Source organism: Equus caballus, chromosome 5 (genome assembly GCF_041296265.1).
Source record: "Equus caballus isolate H_3958 breed thoroughbred chromosome 5, TB-T2T, whole genome shotgun sequence".
Taxonomy (NCBI): Eukaryota; Metazoa; Chordata; class Mammalia; order Perissodactyla; family Equidae; genus Equus; species Equus caballus.
The window spans coordinates 11959914-11982040 of record NC_091688.1 but is presented as its reverse complement, the minus strand read 5'-3'; the positions used below and the strand labels follow the sequence as shown (position 1 = coordinate 11982040).

Here is a 22127-nt window from a genome sequence, read left to right as displayed (position 1 = left end):
CTCACCCTGAGACACTGTTCATCCTGGGACTCCTGTCGCAGGAGCGTGAGACAGAGGATGGGGTGGGAGAAAGGAAGTGAAGAAAGGGCACCAGGGAAAGAAGATATGGGTTGAAGCAAGTCCTACTGGCTTATATATACCAATGCAGTGCTTATTCCTAATAGACTTTAAAAATTATTTTTCCTGACTAACAGAGAAATCAGCAGGCAATATAATATCGAAGGAGGAAGGACAGTTTTACAATAAGATGCTCCCTAGCTTGGGATTGAAGGTCACAGGGAAATTTACGAGTTCAACAAACGCTGTGTTTGAAGTGAAGGCCTGTGTGCCCATCGCCCGAGCCCCGTGAAGCCTGCAGCCGTGAAGCCTGCAGCCGTGAGCTGGCCTGCACCCAGGTGTGTATCTGAGTGGCCAAGGCTTGGAGCAGAGCTTCACTCACTCTGATGCCAAAAGAAGCTGTAATAAATTAGCCTAAAGCTCACATTATCCTACAATGGCAAGAGATTTGAGGATTCCAAGGATAAACTTTGAATGTATTTACTATAAACACTAATTATAAAGCCAGACAATGTCTTAATGGAAAGAAAACAAATTTCTATTTCTCACAGATGCATGAGTGTACATAGAGATTACAGTGTGCCCCTTAATCAGCAAATCCTGGATAGCACATGACAGTGTGTGCGTGTATATAGGTTCAGCATCTATTCATATATGTATATGCACAATGTTATGTCACAGAGCTTGAAAATTAGGTAGATCATTTTACTAATCTTTTAAAATTACAAATCCAGGATACTTAAAGAGTTTTAGCATTTGCCTTAACTGCACATTTCTGTTTCATTAGCCAAGTCTTTCTTTCCCTTCCTACGCTAGGATAAAATCAGTTGAACCTCAGAGATTCAAGCTATGGTTCAAAAAGATGAAAAGAGCCTAAAAACCTAGGTAATGTCTCCAGGACATGCCCTTCCCTTCCCCTCCCAGACCAGCCTGACCTTACTTGCCCACCCTGACTTCTGAAGTACGTCCAGCTCTATCTTGCTGACTACTTCATTTCCATTTCCTTCTCCCCACATCCCCCCTGTCCTTTTTCATGGTCTACTTAAAGCCACTGCAGTATCTGGATAACTCACTGAGTTGACAGCGGGATGAAGAATCATTCCGAGAGGGTTCTGACTGGGGGAAGGAAGTTCATACATTTTTTTAATTTAATAAACTTTCTGTTTTGATGTGTGTGTGTGTTTTATAGGCAGGGGAAATACACTCCCCCATCACCCCTGGTAACTGAAGACCTGTACCTCCCACTTGGAATGCCAACTTCAGTCTTCTGGTCTCTGTGTTATTTTCCTGGAGCACAGGAATCAACCACAGATGGGAGACAATAGCTACTGACAAAAATGTAGCTGAGTTTATTCTTTGTTAAAGATGAAGGTTTCCTGTTACACACAATGAAAATGACAGTCATTTTGCAAGCGGCATTAACCTGCTGCAGACGATGATGACGATGATGATGATGCTGTTGCTGCTGCTGCTGATAGCAGTAACAATAATAATAATAAAGAACAGCTAGTGCTAACCTGCTCGATATGACTAAGAACTGTGCTCAGCTCTTCACATCTATTATCTCATTTAATCCTTACAAAAATCTATAAGTACTCCTATTTCCTATTATCTCCATTTTATACGTAAGAGTAGTGATGTTCAGTACAGATCAGTAACTTGCCCAAGGGCAAAGAGCTAACAAATAACAGAGTTGGGATTGAGATTTAGATCTTACTAACCCCAGAACCTGTGTAATTAACCACGAAGCCAAGAGATAAATCTTGGACTAAGGAAAGCCTTCTTCGCAATTTGACTAAATTGTCTTTTTTAGAAGTTTTAGGGAACTGCTTAATTTTTAAACTCAATTCTAGAAATCTTAAAAATGTATTCAATATTCTGTTTTCAAGGAACACCTAGATCTAATCCTCTTGTTGTGAATGGAAAACAATTCACCGAAACCCATTGAAAGAAAGAGAATAAAACCTTGGCTTTTCATTCAGACCAGAAGTATTGCCCACTAAGATTGTGCCTGTGTAGTATTTGTGTTTATAACATACTGCTGCTGCTTTTTATTTCCTGGTGATAATAAATTGCTATATGTCACTTCTCTCAAGGGTATTATACCAAAATCTTAACTCTTCTCATTGACTCTGTTGAGATAGAAAATAAAATATAGACTTTTAGAGCAGGAAGTCACTTCAGATTTTCCCTTATTTTACAAATCTGGAAAAAGAAGCCCAGAGAAATGTAGAAATTTGCTCAAGATCGAAAGTCTTAGCCAAAAGCATGAGATTTGGAGTCAGAATGGTCTTACCACCGTATATTGACTGAGTGATTGTGGGAAAGCTACTTAACAGTACTCTGAACCTGTCTCCTCATCTGTAATAGGGGATACTAATATACTGAAATGTATTATTATTATTATATCAAGTTATATATTACTATATCATATTATATTACACTATTATCTTATTATAGAATAAAATTGATTAGTGTCATAATAAATAAAAGCAGTAATGTATGTAAAATGCTTGGCACACATAGTACATAATGATGACTCATCACCACCATCATCACCACCATCATCATCATCATCAACCCAACAGAGCAGAGCCCAGGCCTTATGCTTTTGAACTCCCTGTACCAAATGATCTTTCTGAGTGTTTAGAGATCGGTGAAGTACACATGTCTAGCTCCAGGGCCATCCCAGCCCTCCCCCCAGGTCAGATCAGACAAACCCCACTGAAGGGGTTTACCAACCAAACATCTGTTAAACAGTAAATGGTCACAATGCGAAGACTATTTATTACAGTCTTGACCTACATTTGTGTTTATAGAACTTAAATAGATTTATGTTCTTTGGAAAAGCTGAGACCATGGGCCACCCTCAGAAAGGGTGGCTGTTTACACCTACTTTTAAGAAAGCTGACTACTATGTAAGATGGCATCTTGATGAACGACTTATAGAGGGAGAGGCTAAGTTAAGTTAGAAGGTTGGAATAATTTAGAAGTTAAATTAATTATGCACCCTAATGTCGCTAACCTGACCTTCACACATAAAGATAACACCTAATGAGGAAAAGGTAAGCATACAATAAGGAGAAAAAAAGATAAGAGAGAATATAATATGGTCTTTTGATAAAATATAAGTCAAACACATTTATTTCAGTTTCCTAGGAAGTCAGGTTAATGAAACAATGAAGGAGTGATTAATGATGATGTGTATGTGGAAGTAAATTGCATGGGAGCAAAAGAAAAGGGCTTAAAGGAGAGTGTGTGTGAATTATAAAATGTGACTAAGAAAGAACTCCTGAAACTACCTAAACTTTATAGTTTCTTTGGAGTTACAATTCAGTTTGTACTTTCTCTATTATCTCCCAAAATAAACAAACCTCAAAGAGACACGTAAAAATCTGGCATGCCAAAGTGCTGCTACACTAATTTTGAAAAAAGAAAACATTACTCTGGATCTCTTTAGGAAAGTCAAAATCCCATGACTGATATTGTTTTTACAGGAGCAAAGGTTCCACTGGACTCGTGCTCCTTGATTTTGGCTGTGTATCAGTGACTTGGGAGCTTTGCAAAATACTGACGCCTGGGTTCCACTTCCAGAGATTCTGATGTAACTGGTTTGGGCCGTGAGCTGGACATTAGGAGTTTTGAAATCTCTCCAGATGATGCTAACGTGCAACCAAATATAAGAACCATTGTTCTGGTGAGCTTGTGGATGGGTCTAATCCTTTTTCGGTTGCTATTGACTTGTACACAGTTGGTGCTACTCAAGTTAAAAGTCTGTTAAATAAATGAAATTAAAACTGTCTTTGGAGAATGACCATTCCTTCTACGTTGCAGAGACAATTGCTGGAAGAAAAACATACACATATATTTTTAAAGTTTTCTTCCACCCTAAAGATGAAGTAGAGATCTCTACCATTTCATAGGAAAAACTCCATTGTCTTCACCATTTTTTAGCATCAGCTTTAACATCAAAATCCTATTGTGATTTTTCTTATAAGTTTAGTCTTCATCCATTCAGAATGTATTTATTGAATATCTACCAATAAATGTACTAGCTATTGGGCACGTGATGCTAAACAAATATTCATGGGCTGTTGGAGAATACAGACAGGTAAGCAGGCCATTTCTGCTCAGTGAGATAAACGATGTTGCCAAGGAAGTTCTGTGTGCAACGGGAGTCTGGAGACATCTAGGAGGCTTCCTAGATAAAATCACATCTATGCTAAAAATAGGAGAGCAGGAATTAGCTAAGCAAAAAGGTGACTGTCAGGGAGAGCCGTGGGAAGAAGAAACAGCATATCTGAAGGCCCAGAGGCACGCTGGCCACGGCACACGTGGAGAAGTGAAAGAACTCCGGCAGCACAAGAGCCTGTGCTATCGAAGGTGTCGTGTGTAACAGCTGGAGGGAAGCAGTCTCCCAGGAAGACAGAGAGTGATGAGGCTGGAGAAGTAAGCAAGGCCCAGGGAGAGCATGCAAGGCCTTGAAACTATTTTTAGTTTAAGCTTTTTCTTTCCTAAATGAAATGGCAGGAAGGCTAGTCATTCAGTTTTGTGTAGGGGAATACTATAATTGGATTTGAGTTTTCTCGAAGATCATTTTTGCTGCAAAGTGGTGAATGTGTTGAAGAGGGAAAGACTGGAGTCAGATTAGTTCGGAAGTGAAAAACGACAGTGGCCTATTATAGAGAAGTGGCAGCTGGGATAGGGAGAAATGGGCACATCTGAGAGTCAGTAAAATGATGACACTTGAAGGGAGATGATGACTGATTTGATTGAGAGTGAAGGACATTGACGAGTCTTAGGTTATGTGCAGATTCCTGGACCAAACCAGCCACAAGGAGCACAGAAGGATGTGTAGATTTGAAAGAAGCTGGAATAGGCTCTGTTCTGTACAGTAAGAGTTTGAGATGCAAGTGGGCCATCTAAGTGGCAATATCCGTAGGCAGTTGCCCTAACGTGCCTTATGGCCCTTAAGGGAAGAGACTAGAGGGGCAGGTATGGATTTAGGAATCATTAGCACATGGATGGTAGTCGAGTGATGGGGTAAATGAGCTTCATCCCCAACAGGTGTGTAGAGCAAGAGAGAAAAGTGCGCTCAGAGAAACAGCAACATTGAAGAAATGGGCAGAGTAAGAAAAGCTAGAAAAGCAAACTGAGAAGAGATAGAGAAAAAGAAGGAAAATCAGGGAGTGAGATGGCACAAAATCAAGGAGGAAGAGTTTTAAGTAGGAAGGCGTAGGCAATTATGCTTTAATAAAGAGCCTGCCTCAATTTTTGACGTTTGACTGCTGACAGCTTTCAAGCCCCACCATCTCCCACATCTCAGCAAGCCTGTAAGAAAGCCTGGGAGCCTCCTCTTTGGGCACCAGCAAAAAGTTCACACCAGACCAGGTCCTGTTCACATGCAGAAACTCCCACCCAAGCCCCTTACCCAACCACCATAAACCCCCAGCCAGTCTCCCTTTCCTGACTTCTCAAGCCATTTGAAGATCAAGCTGGGATCCTCTCCTTCTCTCCCCAGAAAGCCTCATTATGCGAGTAACAGACCTTTTCCTACTCTCTTGGTCTGTTTGTGGCACCATTAGTTTCAACATCCGAACAAAATTTTGGGTGGGAAGGTCCATCCTATCTCTCAGGGTGACTACAACATAAGCCAAATATTCTCATGCAACATAAGTTCCAACAAGAGTCACTGCATTCGGCAGCACGGAGGTCCACGGTAGGCTCCACTTTAGTAGAGAGATGGAAGTAAAAACCTGAGTGTCCAAGTGTGAAGGACATAGAAGACAAGGGCAAGATGGAGACAGTGAATCAGATAACTCTTTCAACAAGTTTCACTGTAAAGAGGAGAGAGAAAGAGCGGTAGCTGACAGGAGACATGGGATCAAGTAAAAGCTCCACTTGTTTGAGTTTTAACACAGGAGAGGCCTGAGCACAACTAAAGTGAAGTAAGCAGGTGAGGGGAGGAGAGAGGGTTCAGTGTAGCAAAGAAGAAGAGTGGAGTGAGAGACATTCCTAAGAGGGGGACGGAATCCAGAGCAAAGGTGGAGAAATTCATCTTGGACAGTACGAAGGGGGAGAACATATTTGGGGGTGTAGATTAGCTCGCACACCTGTGGGCAGACCTTTCCACTTTAGGGAGGGAGGTGACAGGCTGGAAGTTAGGGAAGAGGCATCAGGATTGGAGGAGAAGAGGTCTAGAATGGCCTTCAGAAACAGAGATAATGCTTGTCCCCAAAACATAGAAGGACTTGTGCCTGAGGTGGAAGCTCCACATACCCTTTTTTCTACCATCTCGGAGGGCTGGTCTCGCTTTGATTTGCCTATTTAGAAAGATCTGTCTGGTTTTCCTTTTTTCACTCTCTGCCCCCACACAAATTGCTACAATCTACTTTTTAGAGCTCACTTCATTATCTTGTTTCTAAACTGTTTATCCATTTATCTCATTGCAAAGTCTAGAAAATTTAGCAAATATAAACGAGCAGAAAAAGAAAAGTTATACTCCCTATAAGCCTACTACCTGAGATTATGATTATTAATAACCATTTCCAGCTATTGAAAAAGTGATAAAATATACTTTTAATATGGAAAATAGGGACTATGCCATTTATAACAATTACTTTCTTCCTTTTAACCACTTATCACTGATTGTATTGTGAATGCTTTCCCATGTTTCTGATATTCTCCAAACATCTTTAATGGTGACAGGATATTTCATGATTTGGCTGTGCCATTGTATAGCTGCACTAGATAAGGGGCATTTATTTTTTTTTATCAATATTTTTTGCCCCCCAACACCCACTAGTATCCTCCTTCTCAATTTTCCTCTGGAGAATCCATGGGGTTTGGGTGATGCTGACTCCACCCATGAATTCAAGGTCAGAGTTCTTGACCCAGGCGTAAGCGATGCATTTCCCTGTCCTCAGGGATTAGATATAGTGTGGGCACCACCACCCTCCAATCCCAGGAAGAATGGGCAAGAAATCCATGGGCCAGGAGAAAGTGATGACCTGGAGACCACGTCCCCTTCGGAGCTACGCTTCCAGGCAAAATAATGCACCTGAGAGAGAGAACATGGAGGCTGTGTGCTCCTTGAACCCAAAGCCTACATCTTATTCATGTGTGTTTCTTCATTCCTAACCCAGACACTGGAATAGAGCATGCACATGATGAATGTGCCAGCCGCAGCCATGCCATCCCTGCCATCCCCAAGCTGAATGGGACCAAGCTGAAACAGACTGGATTGAAGAGAAAAGTCAGATCCAGTGCTTATCTTTCTTTTCTCTTGAAACAACATTCAATAGACTCAAGAAGAAGCAGGAAGGGAACGGACTTGGCTGAGATCTTGGTAGTTGTTTCTTCTTTTAAAAAGAAAGAACAAAAAGTGACATCTAGCACATGTATTGAACTTAATAATTTATAAAATGCTTTCAGCACATTACCTACTTTCAGCCTCAAAACAACACTATGGGATAGAAATATTACTACCCCTCACATTATGGGTTCAACAATGGAGACACATGGATATTGAGTACACGGTTCAGGATCATGCAAACAAGGTGCGAACCATGAAGTGGGTTTTTTCCACTATTAGTAGAACTGCATAAAATTAACAAGTGCCCACTCTGTCTGGATTGCTCTCCCTCCCTGCTTTTCTCAATTTCTTCTCCTCCTGCCTGCATGTCTTAGAAAGAACTTTAGGGCCCCATTTGTACAACTCTGGGCTCTTTCCACCAAGTGAAGAACAAGGCTGACAGTTCCATAGTTCGTTGAGTAAACACAAGCAGCAAGTGACAGTGATTTACGCCTGACTTGCAAACTTCTGATTACCAATCCGTCGCCTGCTATGTAAACAGGTGTAAGCTGAGATTTAAATCCGTTTACAGAGAGTGGTAAATAATTTAATCTCTCCTCAGCACGGTGCTTGCGAATGTAAATGTTTAAGCCAAAACCGATGTCGACATTGTGATGCAAGCTTCCAGTTTCTCAACGAGAAAAGCTGTGCCAACAAACGGTCCTTGAGTGCCCCTGCTCAGGGTGGGGAAGCTGGCAGCATCAGAGAGGCAGGGTAAGGTAGAAAGGCCATCGCTCTGGGGGGAAGTCTCATTGTTTCCAACTGGAAGCTCAGCCACGGGCTGAGGAAATTGGAATACTCCCTCCACCCTTAATTCCTTCTGGTCCTGAGACTTTTCTCTCCCCCTTAGTTATTCTTCACTGCACTGCTCTGTAGACACCCAAGTTGGCTGCAGGTGTGTGAAAAGAGAGGCAAGAAGAGACAAGAAAAAAGCAAGAAAACAGTAGCCTTCAGGCTAGTTGTAAGGCCATTCTCACTAGAAGATGACAGGGGCACTCCCTGCCTGTCAACGGGTGCCTATGCAAATTGAGCTGGAGCCTACGAAAATCACACACAAATGTGTTTTCAGCTGTCAAAAACTGTTGACTATTCTTGTTAGACTCCACTGAACCAGAGTGCTTCCTCCTTTGAATTTTTCATCAGTATTATTCATTTTCTAATCAGCCTGGCTCTTGCCTCCCCTGAGAGAATGAGAAGGGGCTTCCTTCTCCCCTCCCACAGAGAAACCTGGGCTTTCTCTGGAGTGGAAGGCCCTGGGCGCAGCCAGACGCAATCCACCCCATACTGAGCTGGCTGGGCATTGACTAGAAGAAAGCCAGAGAGTAAGGGTCCTGATTTTCCTCTGCCCCTTTAGGGAATTCTAGCTTACAAGCAAAGTTCGCGTCTCCTGGCATCATTGGTAATGCCATGGCTGGGATTTTGTTAGTTTGAAAAAGAAAAAAATCTTAAAAAAAAAAACTACTTACTATGGTCAGATCTTTAATTAAGACCTGGATAAGAAATGAATTTGATTTTCTCCTGTACTGACATAATTTATGGTAGGGAAAGAATAGCTACTATTTACTGAGTACAAGGAGTCTCTTTTCCTGAAAGCTTTTTGTTTGTTTCATTTGTTCAGAAAAAGTTTCTTTTTCTGAAACCATTGATTGAGCAATTGGCATAACGCAGACACTGGGCTGCATATAGATTATCTCATTTAATCCTCAACTCAACACTCGGATGCGGGCACTATGCTCGATTTACAAAGAAGGAGACAGAGACCCAAAGAGTTGAGTAAATGGCCTGAGGTTGTTCAGCTGATAGAAGGGGGGACACTGGGATTTGAACCCCATCATGACTCTTGTCAAAGCCTTTCCTCTTAAAGCGTGCTGTAAAGCTTTTGTTCTTTCTAATCCGCCGTGCCTTCAGAAGAAAGGCACCTTGGTTTCTGCGTCTAGGAGTGTGTATACACAAAGTCCAGGAAGAAGAAAGCAGAAAGACTCTAATAATGATATTAATAACTAATATGTGTTGAGTTTTATGTTTTAAAAATAAATTACTGAATCTTAGGTTTTATACATATTAATTTACTTAGCCCTGACATCAGCACTAATAGGTAGATATTATTATTATCCTTATTTTAGATGAGAAAGACTGAGGCAGAGAAAGAAACCTGTCCAGCATCACGTAGCTAATAAGAGTCCGAACTGGGGACCAGCCCAGACCATTTCTGCCAGAGCCACAATCACAAGCCTCTGACCTGCCTGATGAGGATGTTCCAGCACACAGTGGGATGCAGGCGACGGACATAACTCTTGGGAAGCTCCTAACACTGACTTTCAAGGAAAATGATAATTAGGGCAGAGATTCTCTCCAAAAGCACCTAAATGAGACTGCGGGATCTCCTATGGGAAGGAGTATCTTTACAGAAAGCACACCTGGTCAACCTGCCTGTCATGAGTGGGGAATACGCTTGTGCAGGTGCAGAGAGATTACACAGAAAAACAAACACACGCACCAAGCAGCAGATAACCCAGAAGGTCTTAACATTTTTTCCAAAACAATGGTCTGGGATTTACAAACTGGCAAACAGGAGCAAGGTTCGAGGGTAGCGAGAGCTGCAAGGATCAGGAACAATCCAACTTACTTCCTGACTTTACTCTCCACACCTTCCACCACGTAGTAGCCGGGCTTGCATTCGTATCTGCAGACGGAGCCCACGTCATGGTTGCCCTGGAGGCAGTGAGGCAGGAGCAACTTGGCGTTGCGGATATCAGGGGGTGCATCGCACTCCAGCTTGCAGTAGGCTTCGGGGAGAGACCAGAGCCCATCTTCAAGACAGGTCAGCCACGGGCTCAGTCCTGACTCCAGGAGAGAGAAGCACAGGATGCTCAGAACAGAGAGTCCAGAAACAAAATCACAGCAGAAAGAACGAAACCTTGTCAACATATTGGCTTTCTTAGAAGGCCGCACTATTCTTTGTCGAGCAATTTCTCTAAAATCTCAAGTCAAACATTTATCCTTTATCTTTTCACCCACAGAGCACTCAGTGTGATCTCTGATAGAGAACAGAGGTCAGATAACTATTTCTTGACCTGAGTGAGAGAAGGGCTACTGACTAACTCATGGCCTCACTTCCTAACTACAAATAATAAAAATAGAGCAGTGACAGTATCATGGAAAGCATTATAATAATAATAGGGGACATTTTTATAGTGCTTATCATATGCCAAGCACTGTTCTAAGCATTTTACATGTATTAACTTGTTTAAACTCCAAACCTCAAACAACCCTATGAAATAGATACCATCATTATCCCCTATTTTGCAGATGAGAAAATTGGGTTTAGGTATTGCCCAAGCTAGTAAGGGAGAGAGGCAGAGTTTGAACCCAGGCGGTTTGGATGCAAAGTTCTATACTTAAACACCACACCACACACCGCAGTATCATTCATGGTTTCTCCAGGTGCAATCCACCGGCTTCCCACAGCAGCATCACCAGCCCACCTCAGATATACTAAACCAGAATCTGTCAGTGTGAGGCTCAGGAAGCTGCATTTGTAATAGGGCTCCTGGGTCACTGTTAGGCACACCAAGTCTGAGAAGACGTAAAGAGGAAGGTGTGGGATCAAAGCAGATTCCACTCCATCTTCATCCCTTACTAGCAGTATAGTCAGGGACAGCTCATATCTGTGTTCTCATCTGTACAATAGAACCAAAAGCACCTAACTCATAGGATGGCTGCAAATATTAAATAAAAAAATGTGCATGGTAAAGTGTATCTTGATTATTAATATTATCAGCAAACTGTTAGTTGGCTTGACTCATGATTATACAATCAAATAAAAACAGAGGAAAGTCTAAGTTGCTTTCATTAATGAGATCTTGAGCAAGGGCATCTGTCCAGGTCATCCAGACAAAGACTAGTGTTGCCCCTTTGGGACTTTGCTGGTGTTACCGTGTTATCAGAAGAGGCTGGTACAACAGAGCAAATGGGAAGGGTATTGGGGTGAAGAAAAGATCCTCAAGGAACCCCAAAGAGAGAGGAAGCGAAGAGAACTTGCATACAGTTCCCAGTTGGCCAGATCATACCTTGAAGCTTGGCTGGTGGGACACAGGTGATTGAGCAGCGTTTCAGAAAGTCCGTTCCCTTTGAGCAAGAGAAGGTTGCGTAGCTCACCAAAGACGGGTCAGGAACGCCGCAGTCAATAGGCATGCAGCTCACAGCCCGGTCCCAGTGCCCAGAGGAACATGTGAGCAGAATTTCCTTCTAGAAACAGAGAATTTTCCTCTGTCAAAGTCTCATAAAAAGGTTTATCAAAATAGTTTCCAGGCTTTGGAAGAGTCCTGGCAATTATTTGTGCAAAACAGGTAAAATTATCTTGACTCTCTTCCTCTTTTTGCCTTATTGTCTTACTGTACAGGCTCAGGACACCCAGGTTGATATGATGAAAGCCCCTGTTAGTGTAAGAGAATCATTAAATGGAGCTGCTCCTCCAGGCCGACTCTTGACTGCCCTCCCCATGCTTTTCCAGATCCGCTCTCTACTCTTCACCCTGCTCTGCTCCCAGGGACCCTTGCCCCTGTGGATTTCATGCCTCTGTCTTGTGCTTGGGTTCAGTTCGGCACCCAGAATGCCCTGGCAGGAAACTGGAGAGCGGGGGGAGGAACGGGAGGTCGAGATGCTCGTTCTTCCTCCTCCCTCCCTGGAAGGTTGCTGCAGGCTGGCTTTGTCTTTTGGCAGCCCTCTCCACCCAGCCCCTACACTCTCTCCCTGAGGGTTCTGCTAACTGCTCCCTACAGTCAACTTCCCATGCCCAGGGATGATAACAGAGCCCCTTCACCCCGGAATATTGAGCCATCTCCTTGTCATTTCCCTATACCCTGCCCCTACCTTTATAAGTAGTTCCTTTATTAAATTCTCTCAAATTGCCCACTTTTGAGCATGTTACCTATTTCTTGCTGGGACCCAACCAATAATGCCACTGAAGAGAATTACCTCCATTGAGAATGGTTTATGGCATCTAAGAACAACTGAGAATTAACACATACAAGGCGCTTTCCAAACCTCGTGGTTAAATCTGAGCGATTCCAGCCATTTCTCCGGGCCTAGCATTCCTGTAGGGTGCCCCTAGAGTTCATTATCACTAAATATGTGAAGAGACATTTACTGAGCACCTACAAGGGCCAGTTTCTATACTAGGTTTGGATAAACAAGACGCCCTCAAGAAGCTAATAATCCACCAGTAGAGCAAATTGCAGGTTGAAACAGTGGCTCAGAAAACATCTGAATGGAAGGAAGAAGAAAGAGAGACAGAGGAAGAGAGAAAAGGAATTAAGGAACAAAAGTGCAAGAGATAGATTTTTATTTGCTATATCCGACCCTCTTCTATAACAACTTGAGAGAATACAATACATAGAATGCAAACGATAAAACGAAAGGAGGAGGAAATGGGAACTAAGAAGAAAGAAAATATAAATTTGTGAAAAATACAGCAATATTGTATACATGTGCTCGTTTTGTGGTGGTGAGACAGCACTACGCGGGCTGGAGGAGTGAGTGCTTATCCTTGGGCAGGAGAGAGAGTGTTTGGCAGGAGGTTCTCAGATTAGACGGCACAGGAACTGGCCTTTGAAAGATGAGCAGGACTTCCCAGCAGCAGAGGGGAAGGGGGAGAATAACATGTTCAGAATGAGGGGAACAGAATGAGCAGGGACTGAGAAACCTGCAAGCTCCTGGCATGTTTGGGAAAAAGCAGAGCCGTTGCTCTAGCTGTTGGTTACCAACGGTCAAAGAGACAGCGGGGAGCTTCTGGGCTCAGCCAGCCATCCCACCAGCTGACTACAGTGGCACCAAAGCCACAGGTAAAATGACTGGTAAAAACACCTGTAACCTCTGACACCCACTCCTGGCTAGCTGCTCCTCCCTGCTTCCCAGTGTTTCCCTGTTCCTGCCAGCAAGACCCAATTCAAAGCCAGACACATTTTTCTGTTTAGTTTCAGCTCTTGTGTCCACCAAAAGCAAATATCCCCACTATCTTGTGATCACGAGCCGGGAGTGTATAATTTCCTCAGTGGGGCCAGCCTCGGGTGACAGGAGCAGTCAGCCGGAGAGCTGTGTTTGCTGACTTCACCATATGGTTGGCAAAGGGTGAGCTCCTATCTTCCTCCTCCCAACCCAGACTCTGTCCCTTACACAATTATCACAGCCTAGAAGCCTGACTCAAACCACAATGATCAGTTAAAGAAGGTCTCAAATTCTGCATATATTGCCTGGTTTTTCTCCTGGCTTCCTTAAGTATTGTCCATTTTGTCTTGAATTTGCTCCTAATTTTAATCTATTGCAAATGCCGTCTTTTCTTCTCTCCCTTTCGTTATCTATGACACAAATGTATTCAGTCCCTACATTTTTTTTCATTCTTTCCATCTCTTTTCTACTGTGAGTTAAGCTGGGCTAAGAGCAGGTGATAAGAGCTCTGCCTTTCTGACCAAAGCATCATAGACCAAGGAGTTGGTGCCTCAAGGTCTATTAAAACTGTTTCTCTCTATGCAGAACCTAAACCATCTGAAACCAAAAATTGTGTCTTTAAATTCTGACCATCTTTATGCAACTGAAATTCTCCAGTGGATCCTGCTAACCAGTCAACTGCTGTACCAGTCAACTGGTACAAAAGGAAAGACATTCCAATCTTCCAAACCATTGATGTATGACTGCCAATCAAGCTTGCACTCTCCTCACACCAGCTCTGTCTGCACCATCCCAAGCTCAAGTACAACTGTCTTTTGCCTATGGCATCCTTTCTCTGTCTCATATTATGGTCATGTTTTTTAATGGTTGAGTTCAAGTTTAAAATTCCTCTGTAGAATATCGAAAGCTCTCTAAAGGAAAGATGGAAAATAAAATTCTTAGTTGAGAATACTTTATCACGCTCATAATAACAGCAACTTAACAGAGTGCTATGTGCCTTTTTTTGCTAGAAGCTTTTAAATTATTTCCAATCTGTAATCATATTAACTCAATGACATAAATTCTTCTCTTCTAATTATTTTGTAAATGTGGAAACAAAGTTAAAGAGGTTAGTTTCTTGTTTGTTTGTTTGTTTGTTTTTAACTAAAATTACACACCTAATAAAATAGTGGAGCCAAAATTTCATTCTGGGTCTGTCTCCCAACCACACTCTTAACTCATCTATTCGACAACATCCAAATCACCTTGAAATCCTGGAAGTGGTGCTGTGGTAGCTTGCAGAAATTTGGAAAATTAAGTCGAAGCTAGAATCATGATAGAATCTCCACCTCAGTAACAGAGGGAGCAAAATCAGACTCTTTTCTCGAGCCTTCTTGTGAGGAGGGCTGAGGGGTCAGACAACGAGCCAGACAGCTGACTGCAACCTAGCTTGCCAGCAAACTGTGGATAAGTCTAAATGGTGGCATTCTCATCTTGAAGCAAAAGAGGGGAACATAATTTCTGACAGGAAGACAAAAACAAGAGAGAAGAACAGAATAAGCTTTCCTCTCTACTGCCCACCTGGAGAGAAACTGACACTAGTTAACTGGCACTATGCATGCTCTTATATACCTTGCATTTCTAGAAAGCCAGGCTTCTCCTTGCTTGTTAAAATCCTCATTTTTCCTTTCAAATGATTTAAAAACCCCTGCCCTTCCCCAATCTGGCCAGGGAGAGGAGCATGAGTACCTTCCCTCCCCCAGAGCCTGGTTCACATGACCAAGGTTTCCAACTCACCTGCATGGGTCTGAGGTACTGCCCACTGCTGGCCTGAAGGGCAAACCCCCTTTGACAGGTGATAGCGCACTTCATGTGACCTGGGCCACCAGAGGTACAGTTCACCACATCTGCATGATCAAGAGGCAGAGGCACACAGCTGCCCTGCTCCCCACAGGGCCGATGGACACAGCTGGGGATGAGAGAAACAGAAGCATCTTAGACTGACTTGGAACCAACAGGCAGCAGCGAAGACTTTGCAGGTCCCTCTGGGAAGTGCCTCTAAACCAAAGAGAAGAATTTTTCTCCCAAACCTACACTAAACTCGTCATCTCCTTCTATATGACCTGGAAGCATGCAACATAAAATAAAAAAAGAACAATGTCAGCTAACAAGTGATGATTAACTGACCAAAGGCTCTTCGAGGAGGACAAAATGGTAACAGAACAAGGTAGAGTATGTGTCTGAAGAGCTGGATGGCATCAGAAATGAACAGATCAGAGGGTAATCCTAAAAATATTTAACCACCAGTTGTTTGCTGGACCCCAAACAATCAGAACAGACCCAGGACAAAGGTCAGGAGTGCATCCTGGGAGTCCTTGGTTGTGTCAGGCATTAACCTTTTATTGTTTGATCACAGGTTGGTCCCAGGGGGACCTGTATGAAGGGTCTGTGTATCTGAGATGGCAGGAAAGGCAACTTTTATTTACTGATTGGTATGGAAATATTTTTGACAACTAGTACAGCAACAGTAGGACACACCATAGAGAATCAGCGCTGGCTAATGAGGAATTGAGCCCATGACAGGAAGAGGAAACTCACACATATTAAATCCCTGCCACATGCCTCACATCATGCCAGGTGCTTCCAGGACATCATCTCAGCAGAGGAGGATGGCTGCCTGGATCTCCAGGGCCAATCAACCAGGAACATGAGAGAGAGAGAAACTCCCCAGGATTCAGGGAGACTCAGCCTGGACCATAACAGTGGCAAGGATGCAAGAGAGCAAAAAGATTACCACTCTCTTACCAAGGCAGAACTGTAGAGATTAAAAATTAGGGCATTGGTTCCAGGCTGCCCGAATTGGAATCCTGGCTCCTCTATTTACTACCTGTGTGATTTGGTTGAGTTATTCATTCCCCAGTGTTTCAGCTCCTTTTGCCATAAGATGGGACAGCAATGGTACACATCCCACAGGGCTGTTATTGTTCCCGGGTTAATTCCTCTACTACTCCACTGCAAATGGCCCAAGTCCCACCTTTAGTCGCCTGTTTTCTGTGAGCTGAGCTGCCCATAATTTTTGGTTTTCCCACTTCTGTACCTTTGCTTAATTTGTTGAGATTTCTAAAAGGCCTTCCTTCTCCAAGAAGCCCCGCCAAATATCTTCCTCCTTTGAACCTCCCAGGGAAATTTTACAAATAACTCCCTTCTTTTACTCTATCTTGCATTACTGTCATACAGGCATTTGCTTGTTCTTTACTTAATTAATTTATTCATCCTTTGATCCACAGGGCAATTGGTATCTTGTTGTGTCCTAAATGCTGAATCTTTCAATTAGATTACAAACTTCTTGAAGACAAATATTGACTCTTACCCATTTTTATATGTACCATATACTTTGCTGTAGTAGATACAATAAAAGACTGCTGAGTTAAATTGTTCATATTATAGACAGCAAAGTCAGTCAATGGCTACCAAAATGGGAAATGTATTCAATTTTATAGTGACAGATGGGGATCTGAAATACAAAAATATCATTATCAAACAATGATTCAACCATCTTGCCCTATTCATTCATTCATCTATAAACATTTACTGAGTACTCACAGTTGACAAGGCATTGGTCTGAGTCTTGGGGGCGTAATAAGCATCATGCCCTTAAGGAATGCACAGTCTAGTGGGAGAGACCAACAAGACATTTTGATGTTGTTGCCAGTGATGCTAAATAATTAGCCAACACAACGGTGAGTCTCAGTATCATTAATTTGCTCAATTTGCCCTTGAATTGTGCTAGCAATCAATGAATTTATCAAAGAGCTGGGCAACAATATAAGAAAGTAGGAAATAAAACATCACTGAATATGCACATATTGACTTGAAATAATTGAGAACTGATTTATAAAGCACTAGTCCCAAAAGGATGGATCTGATCTGAATACATCAGATTTGCTGCCCTTGATCTTGTACCCATGGGATTTAAGTCATATGTCAGTGACATTCTCGTTTCTTCTATCTATGCTTATTAGGTATAGGATGGTGGGATTGGAGATGAGTGGTATAAAGAAAACTTTTTGACTCCTTTAAGCCCTGATTATTCCCTGCGATGTTGTGGTATCCCTCAGACTCACTCCATGGAGCTTGATGGAGGGAGGCATATATGACCTGGTGGGGAGGGGTTGTTAATTGTCAGCACAAATTCCCCAATCCAGTGCCGATAATTGGATATGCAATACAGAAGATAAACCTTTATCTCTGAGTCTTTATGCAACCACCTGAGATCTGAAACCTAACCACCCTTCATGGAATGAGACTAGAACACCTCATTGCTGATGTTAAAGAACGCCAAGTTTCAAAGATGCTACATGCCCTTAATGTCCACAAAATGCATATTTCTTCAATATGTCAAGCAGAGAGTACTGGAAAAACAGAGAATCCTTAACAGTTCTGGTTCATGTCAACTTATTGGCAAGAAATTAATGTGAAATAGCACGTGCTGTTTTTCAGTGATTCCATCCAATTAATTTGTGTCATCACTGAGAACAAATACATGCTGAGATAAGGCACAAAACAAATACTCTGAATGAGCCTCCTTCCATCAAGATGGGGTTCCATTAACTACTGTTGCTATGACTACTGGTGTGAAAAGTCTGACCAGCACCGGCAGCAAAGGAGGAAGAGTGAGACAGGGAGCACAGAAGCGGGAGAAAGTGGCACGAAATAAGACCGAGACAAAAAAAAGGAAAAGCACCAAACCCAGACCTGTTTATGAAGTGAGAAATGGTTTTAGGGCAGCTGCTGCAAATTCTTTCACTAGCTTATATTTCCATTTGCTTCCTTTTTAAGGAATTTGTTTTATGAGGACGGTGTTTGTCAGGTCGTTAGCTTCTGATGGCATCTGGTATCAATTGTAGGCTTCTCTCCCTTGCACCCCAACCCCAAACCCCCTTCTGAGTTTCTCTTCCACTACAAACACTGCTTTCCTGAGGGAACTTGTTGTGTTCTCCATTTTCTCACCTTCTTGTGATGCTCTCCTTTCTACCTCATGCTACATAAGCTCCGATGTCACAATGATAACGCTAATAGCAAAAATAATGAGTCTTAAAACTTCTCAGAAGTTTTCTTCTTATGGTCTTTGTATAAATGTTAATGAAAGTGGCAGCAGTGAAGCCTTACAATGCCCCAGAGAGGTAGGAAGTTAGGTATTTATCTTGGTTTGACATACAAGGAAACCAAAGCTGTTTGGAGACTGGCTGGAGGCCACACAGCAAGTCAGAGGAAAAATCCTCAGGCTGGATCTCAGGCCTCACTCTCCGGGCCAGCCTAGACCACGAGGCTGCCACCCAGGGGACGTGAGGTTGCCCTCCTGCTGCTTTCTTCTCAATTCAGGAGGTGGTAGCATAGGTCAGGGTGAGCCAGGGGAAAGTATACAATATTTAATAGTCCGTCTCACTTTCGAGTAGTTTTCTCTTAAATGGTAGCAAGTCAAACTGGCAATATTTGTCCAGCTGCCACTGTCTGCAAGATGCTCTGCTAAGTGTGCATCCTCCCTTGGAAACGGCTCCTCACTCTTCCACCCGTTTTTTCCAGATCTTTCCCCACACCCCATCACAATGTGTTCTCAGGTAAAGATATAATGAACCTAGATGTGATTCACAGGTATTTCCATTTTAACAAGAGACAATGTTTTAAGCCAAAGGAATGAGTTTTTCATTATGGAATTTTAATTCACTAGGCCCTTAGAAATCACACTCTGTAGATGGCCACCTACCCATAATTCTTGCTTTGCTCTTTGTCTCTCTCTCTCTTCTGGTCCTCATGCCACAAAGTCATTATGTTTGAGGACTTTAAAAAATGCTTTCAACTGAAGAATCCTTGTTTAAAATGTATGGTAGCCTTGTCTATCCTCTTGTACATAACCTGCTTGTGGGCACCCAGGCACAATCCTAGCGCCATCCTACCTTAACGATTTGTGTGTTTCCTTTGTTGGTAGGGTCTGTGAATGGTATCTGTACTTGGGAAACCTCTGTTGTCACATTTCCATAAAACAGCGGCCCTCATATGCCGTGAGTCAGGCTTTCTCAAGCATAGTTGTACATTAGACTCACTTAGACAGCTTTTAAAAAATATATATGCCTAGGCTTAGTGCCCCAGGGATTTTGATTCTATGGGCCTGTGGTGGGATCTTAACATCTGTGATTTTTTTAAGTTTCAAAGTTTTTGAGCTCACCAGGAGTAAAATCCAGCACCGCAAAGATCTGATTATGTGTAACCTGAAAGATATTTCAATAAATTCCATAGGCCAAGACTATAAAATAACAAGGCTGACTCCAGACAGAGAAACTGGTCCCATTCTTGATCATTAGGCTTCAATGTATTAAGCACAAATTATCACATAGAAGCCACAAGATAGATCAAAAGCATAAAGCATTTGCTTTCTTCTGAAAAAGCTTATAATACAGCTGAACAGAGAAAATAATTAAATCTTGTGTTACTGATTATAAATTCATGGCTGGTTCAGGAAGAGTTTTACCATTGGATATAATTTGACCTTGATAACTAAATAGGATTTGGAAAGACAAAAAGATGTCCTGGAAAGTTACCTCCGGTGCTTTGCAGACAGAGTGCAGGGCAAGGTGGCAATCTCAAAACCTAGCCAAAATCAATATTTCCTCCCTACCCCTGAGAACTGAAGAAAATTCACTCTGTGTGGGTTTCTTAAATTCTGACAAACAAATTTAGAGAACCTATATTGAAAAGAGTCGACATTTAGGTTTGAAGATAAACTTAGAGGCCTGTTCCCAAAGTCTTCCTCCGCCCTTTCAGTGGGTGGCAAGAAACAGGGTAAGGCTGACACCAGAAAGCAGACATCATTCTCTGCAGAGGAATGGACAGATCTAACAGCAAACCTGTCATGAGCTATCCCCCAGGGCATGCCAAGCCAGGCACCTCTTTTTAGTTTTCCATTTCTTGAGGCCACTAGAGGCAAGTTGGCCTAGCTTCCAGCCAAGGCCCACACTGGGGAAGCTGGGTAGTTCCTGACCAACGGGTGAAGTGCTAGCTCTTCTGCTCACAGCTTTCCCACAGATTCGGTCCCAAGTTCCCCTGAGGGTCTGAGTCAGCCTAGAGGAACTTCAGGAGGCTATGACAATATTCCAGAGTCAATCAGAATCAACAGTGAAACCCATTTCTGGAAGATTATGCGTTAAAGATCCCATTTCTTGAATGTGACTGCAGAGGGGTGGCGGAGAATTTTAACAATGATCCTAGAGGAACCATAGCTTGTTAAAACTGAAGTGGACTTTAAAGATAATTCAACCCAAATTCCTCATTTTAGAGATGATGAAAGTGAGCCCAGAAGAAATGATGGGATATTCCAGGACTTTCTACCACCCTAAGACTACAATCTAATACCAAAGAAGCATTTCAGTAAGCTTCGGCTCAAACTCAAAATCAGAATGACATCAGCTTGCAAACTTTTCTAAAGTGAATATCCCACCCTCCCTCAGGCAGCCAGAAAAGGCTGACTACGACTTGCTATCTGAAATCTAGGTTAGGTTAGGAGAAATTGTCTGGCATCTGTACCACACTTTTTAAGGAACAGCACGGTGTGATGGAGAAAGTAGTAGATCAAGGCCCATGTGATCTGGGTTTAGGTCTTGGCTTGCCCCTGCTTACCTCTACAACCTTGGGTAAGTCTCTTAACTACTCTGGGCCTCTGTCTGCAAATTTGTAAAATGATGGGGTTGAACTAGGTTCTCTCAAAGGTCCCTTCCAGCTCCACCATGGTATTTAATTTCATAGATGAGGTGATGGTGGTATTGGGGGTAGGAGTACAGAAAACCCATGAATGGGCAGGATGTGGTGGGGAACCCAAGAAAAAGTTTCTTACAATCGTTCTTGCCCAGTGTAAGTTTTTGCTTAAAGTCCCAACTTTTCAGTTGTTTAAACAAAATATTGCAATTCATTTATCCAAGAAATGCCACCATTGACCAAACACCAATCCCAGTGGTTTCTGTAGAAATAGCTCCTTTAAGGTTAAATAGTAAATGAGGATCAGATTTCTCTCCACTCCCCCACTATGTTTTATTGATTCTTACTGAAATAAGAGGGTGTGGGCTAAGAAGGAATGTATGCTCTGGATTTGGCAGCAGATGGAAGTAGGATGTACAGAATGTGAAGTGGACTGGAAGAGACTGAGTTCTCATTAATCTTCCCACCACCAACAGCAAAACCAAATAATAATAATAGCATCCATTCTTAGAGAGCTTTGCTGTTTCTCCAAACCAATACAAAAAGATACGGTCTCTACTCTGGCTCCCCAATCTTCCTCCTCCTCACTTCTGGCTCCATCTCTGCTTTGCAGGACAGGAACCACATTAAATGGCAAGTACATTTCCAACAGGCTTCTTGGGCAGAACAACGCTGGTACTTTGAGGGGTTTTACTGAAGGATCATACCAACCAGGAAGGAAAAATTAATTCAAGTTTTTCTCCTCTGAAGATCCCCATCTGAGAGAAACAAAGGAATCTCAGTCGTAATTCTGACTCTTCCCTCACATGACAGAGAAAATATGAATTATTGCACTAAGCAGACTTCTCCTTCCATTCCTGTATCCTGAGAAAGTAACAGTCTCCCCTGCCCCTCTACTGAAGTCTCTGCCTGAGGTTGGCCTCTCAAAACATCCTGATCGGGAGACATCCATCTCTTCCTAGAATGTGACATATTTCTAAGTTCAGGACTGGACTATGGTGGCCCCCGAACTGGGTAATTTGCTTTGCTCATTTCCAATTCTGGG

At 42.6% G+C, this 22127-nt stretch overlaps 1 protein-coding gene across 1 annotated transcript in view; it reads right to left on the bottom strand.

Annotated features, from left to right (window-relative positions):
- PAPPA2 (pappalysin 2) overlaps positions 1–22127 on the bottom strand; it is a 255786-nt gene that overhangs the window by 57390 nt on the left and 176269 nt on the right. Inside the window, exons 14-16 of the mRNA XM_023640602.2 lie at positions 15134–15305; positions 11482–11659; positions 10038–10251 (exon numbers count right to left, since the gene is read on the bottom strand). Of these exons, the coding sequence (XP_023496370.2) occupies positions 10038–10251; positions 11482–11659; positions 15134–15305 (564 nt within the window). The remainder of the gene's footprint in view (positions 1–10037; positions 10252–11481; positions 11660–15133; positions 15306–22127) is intronic.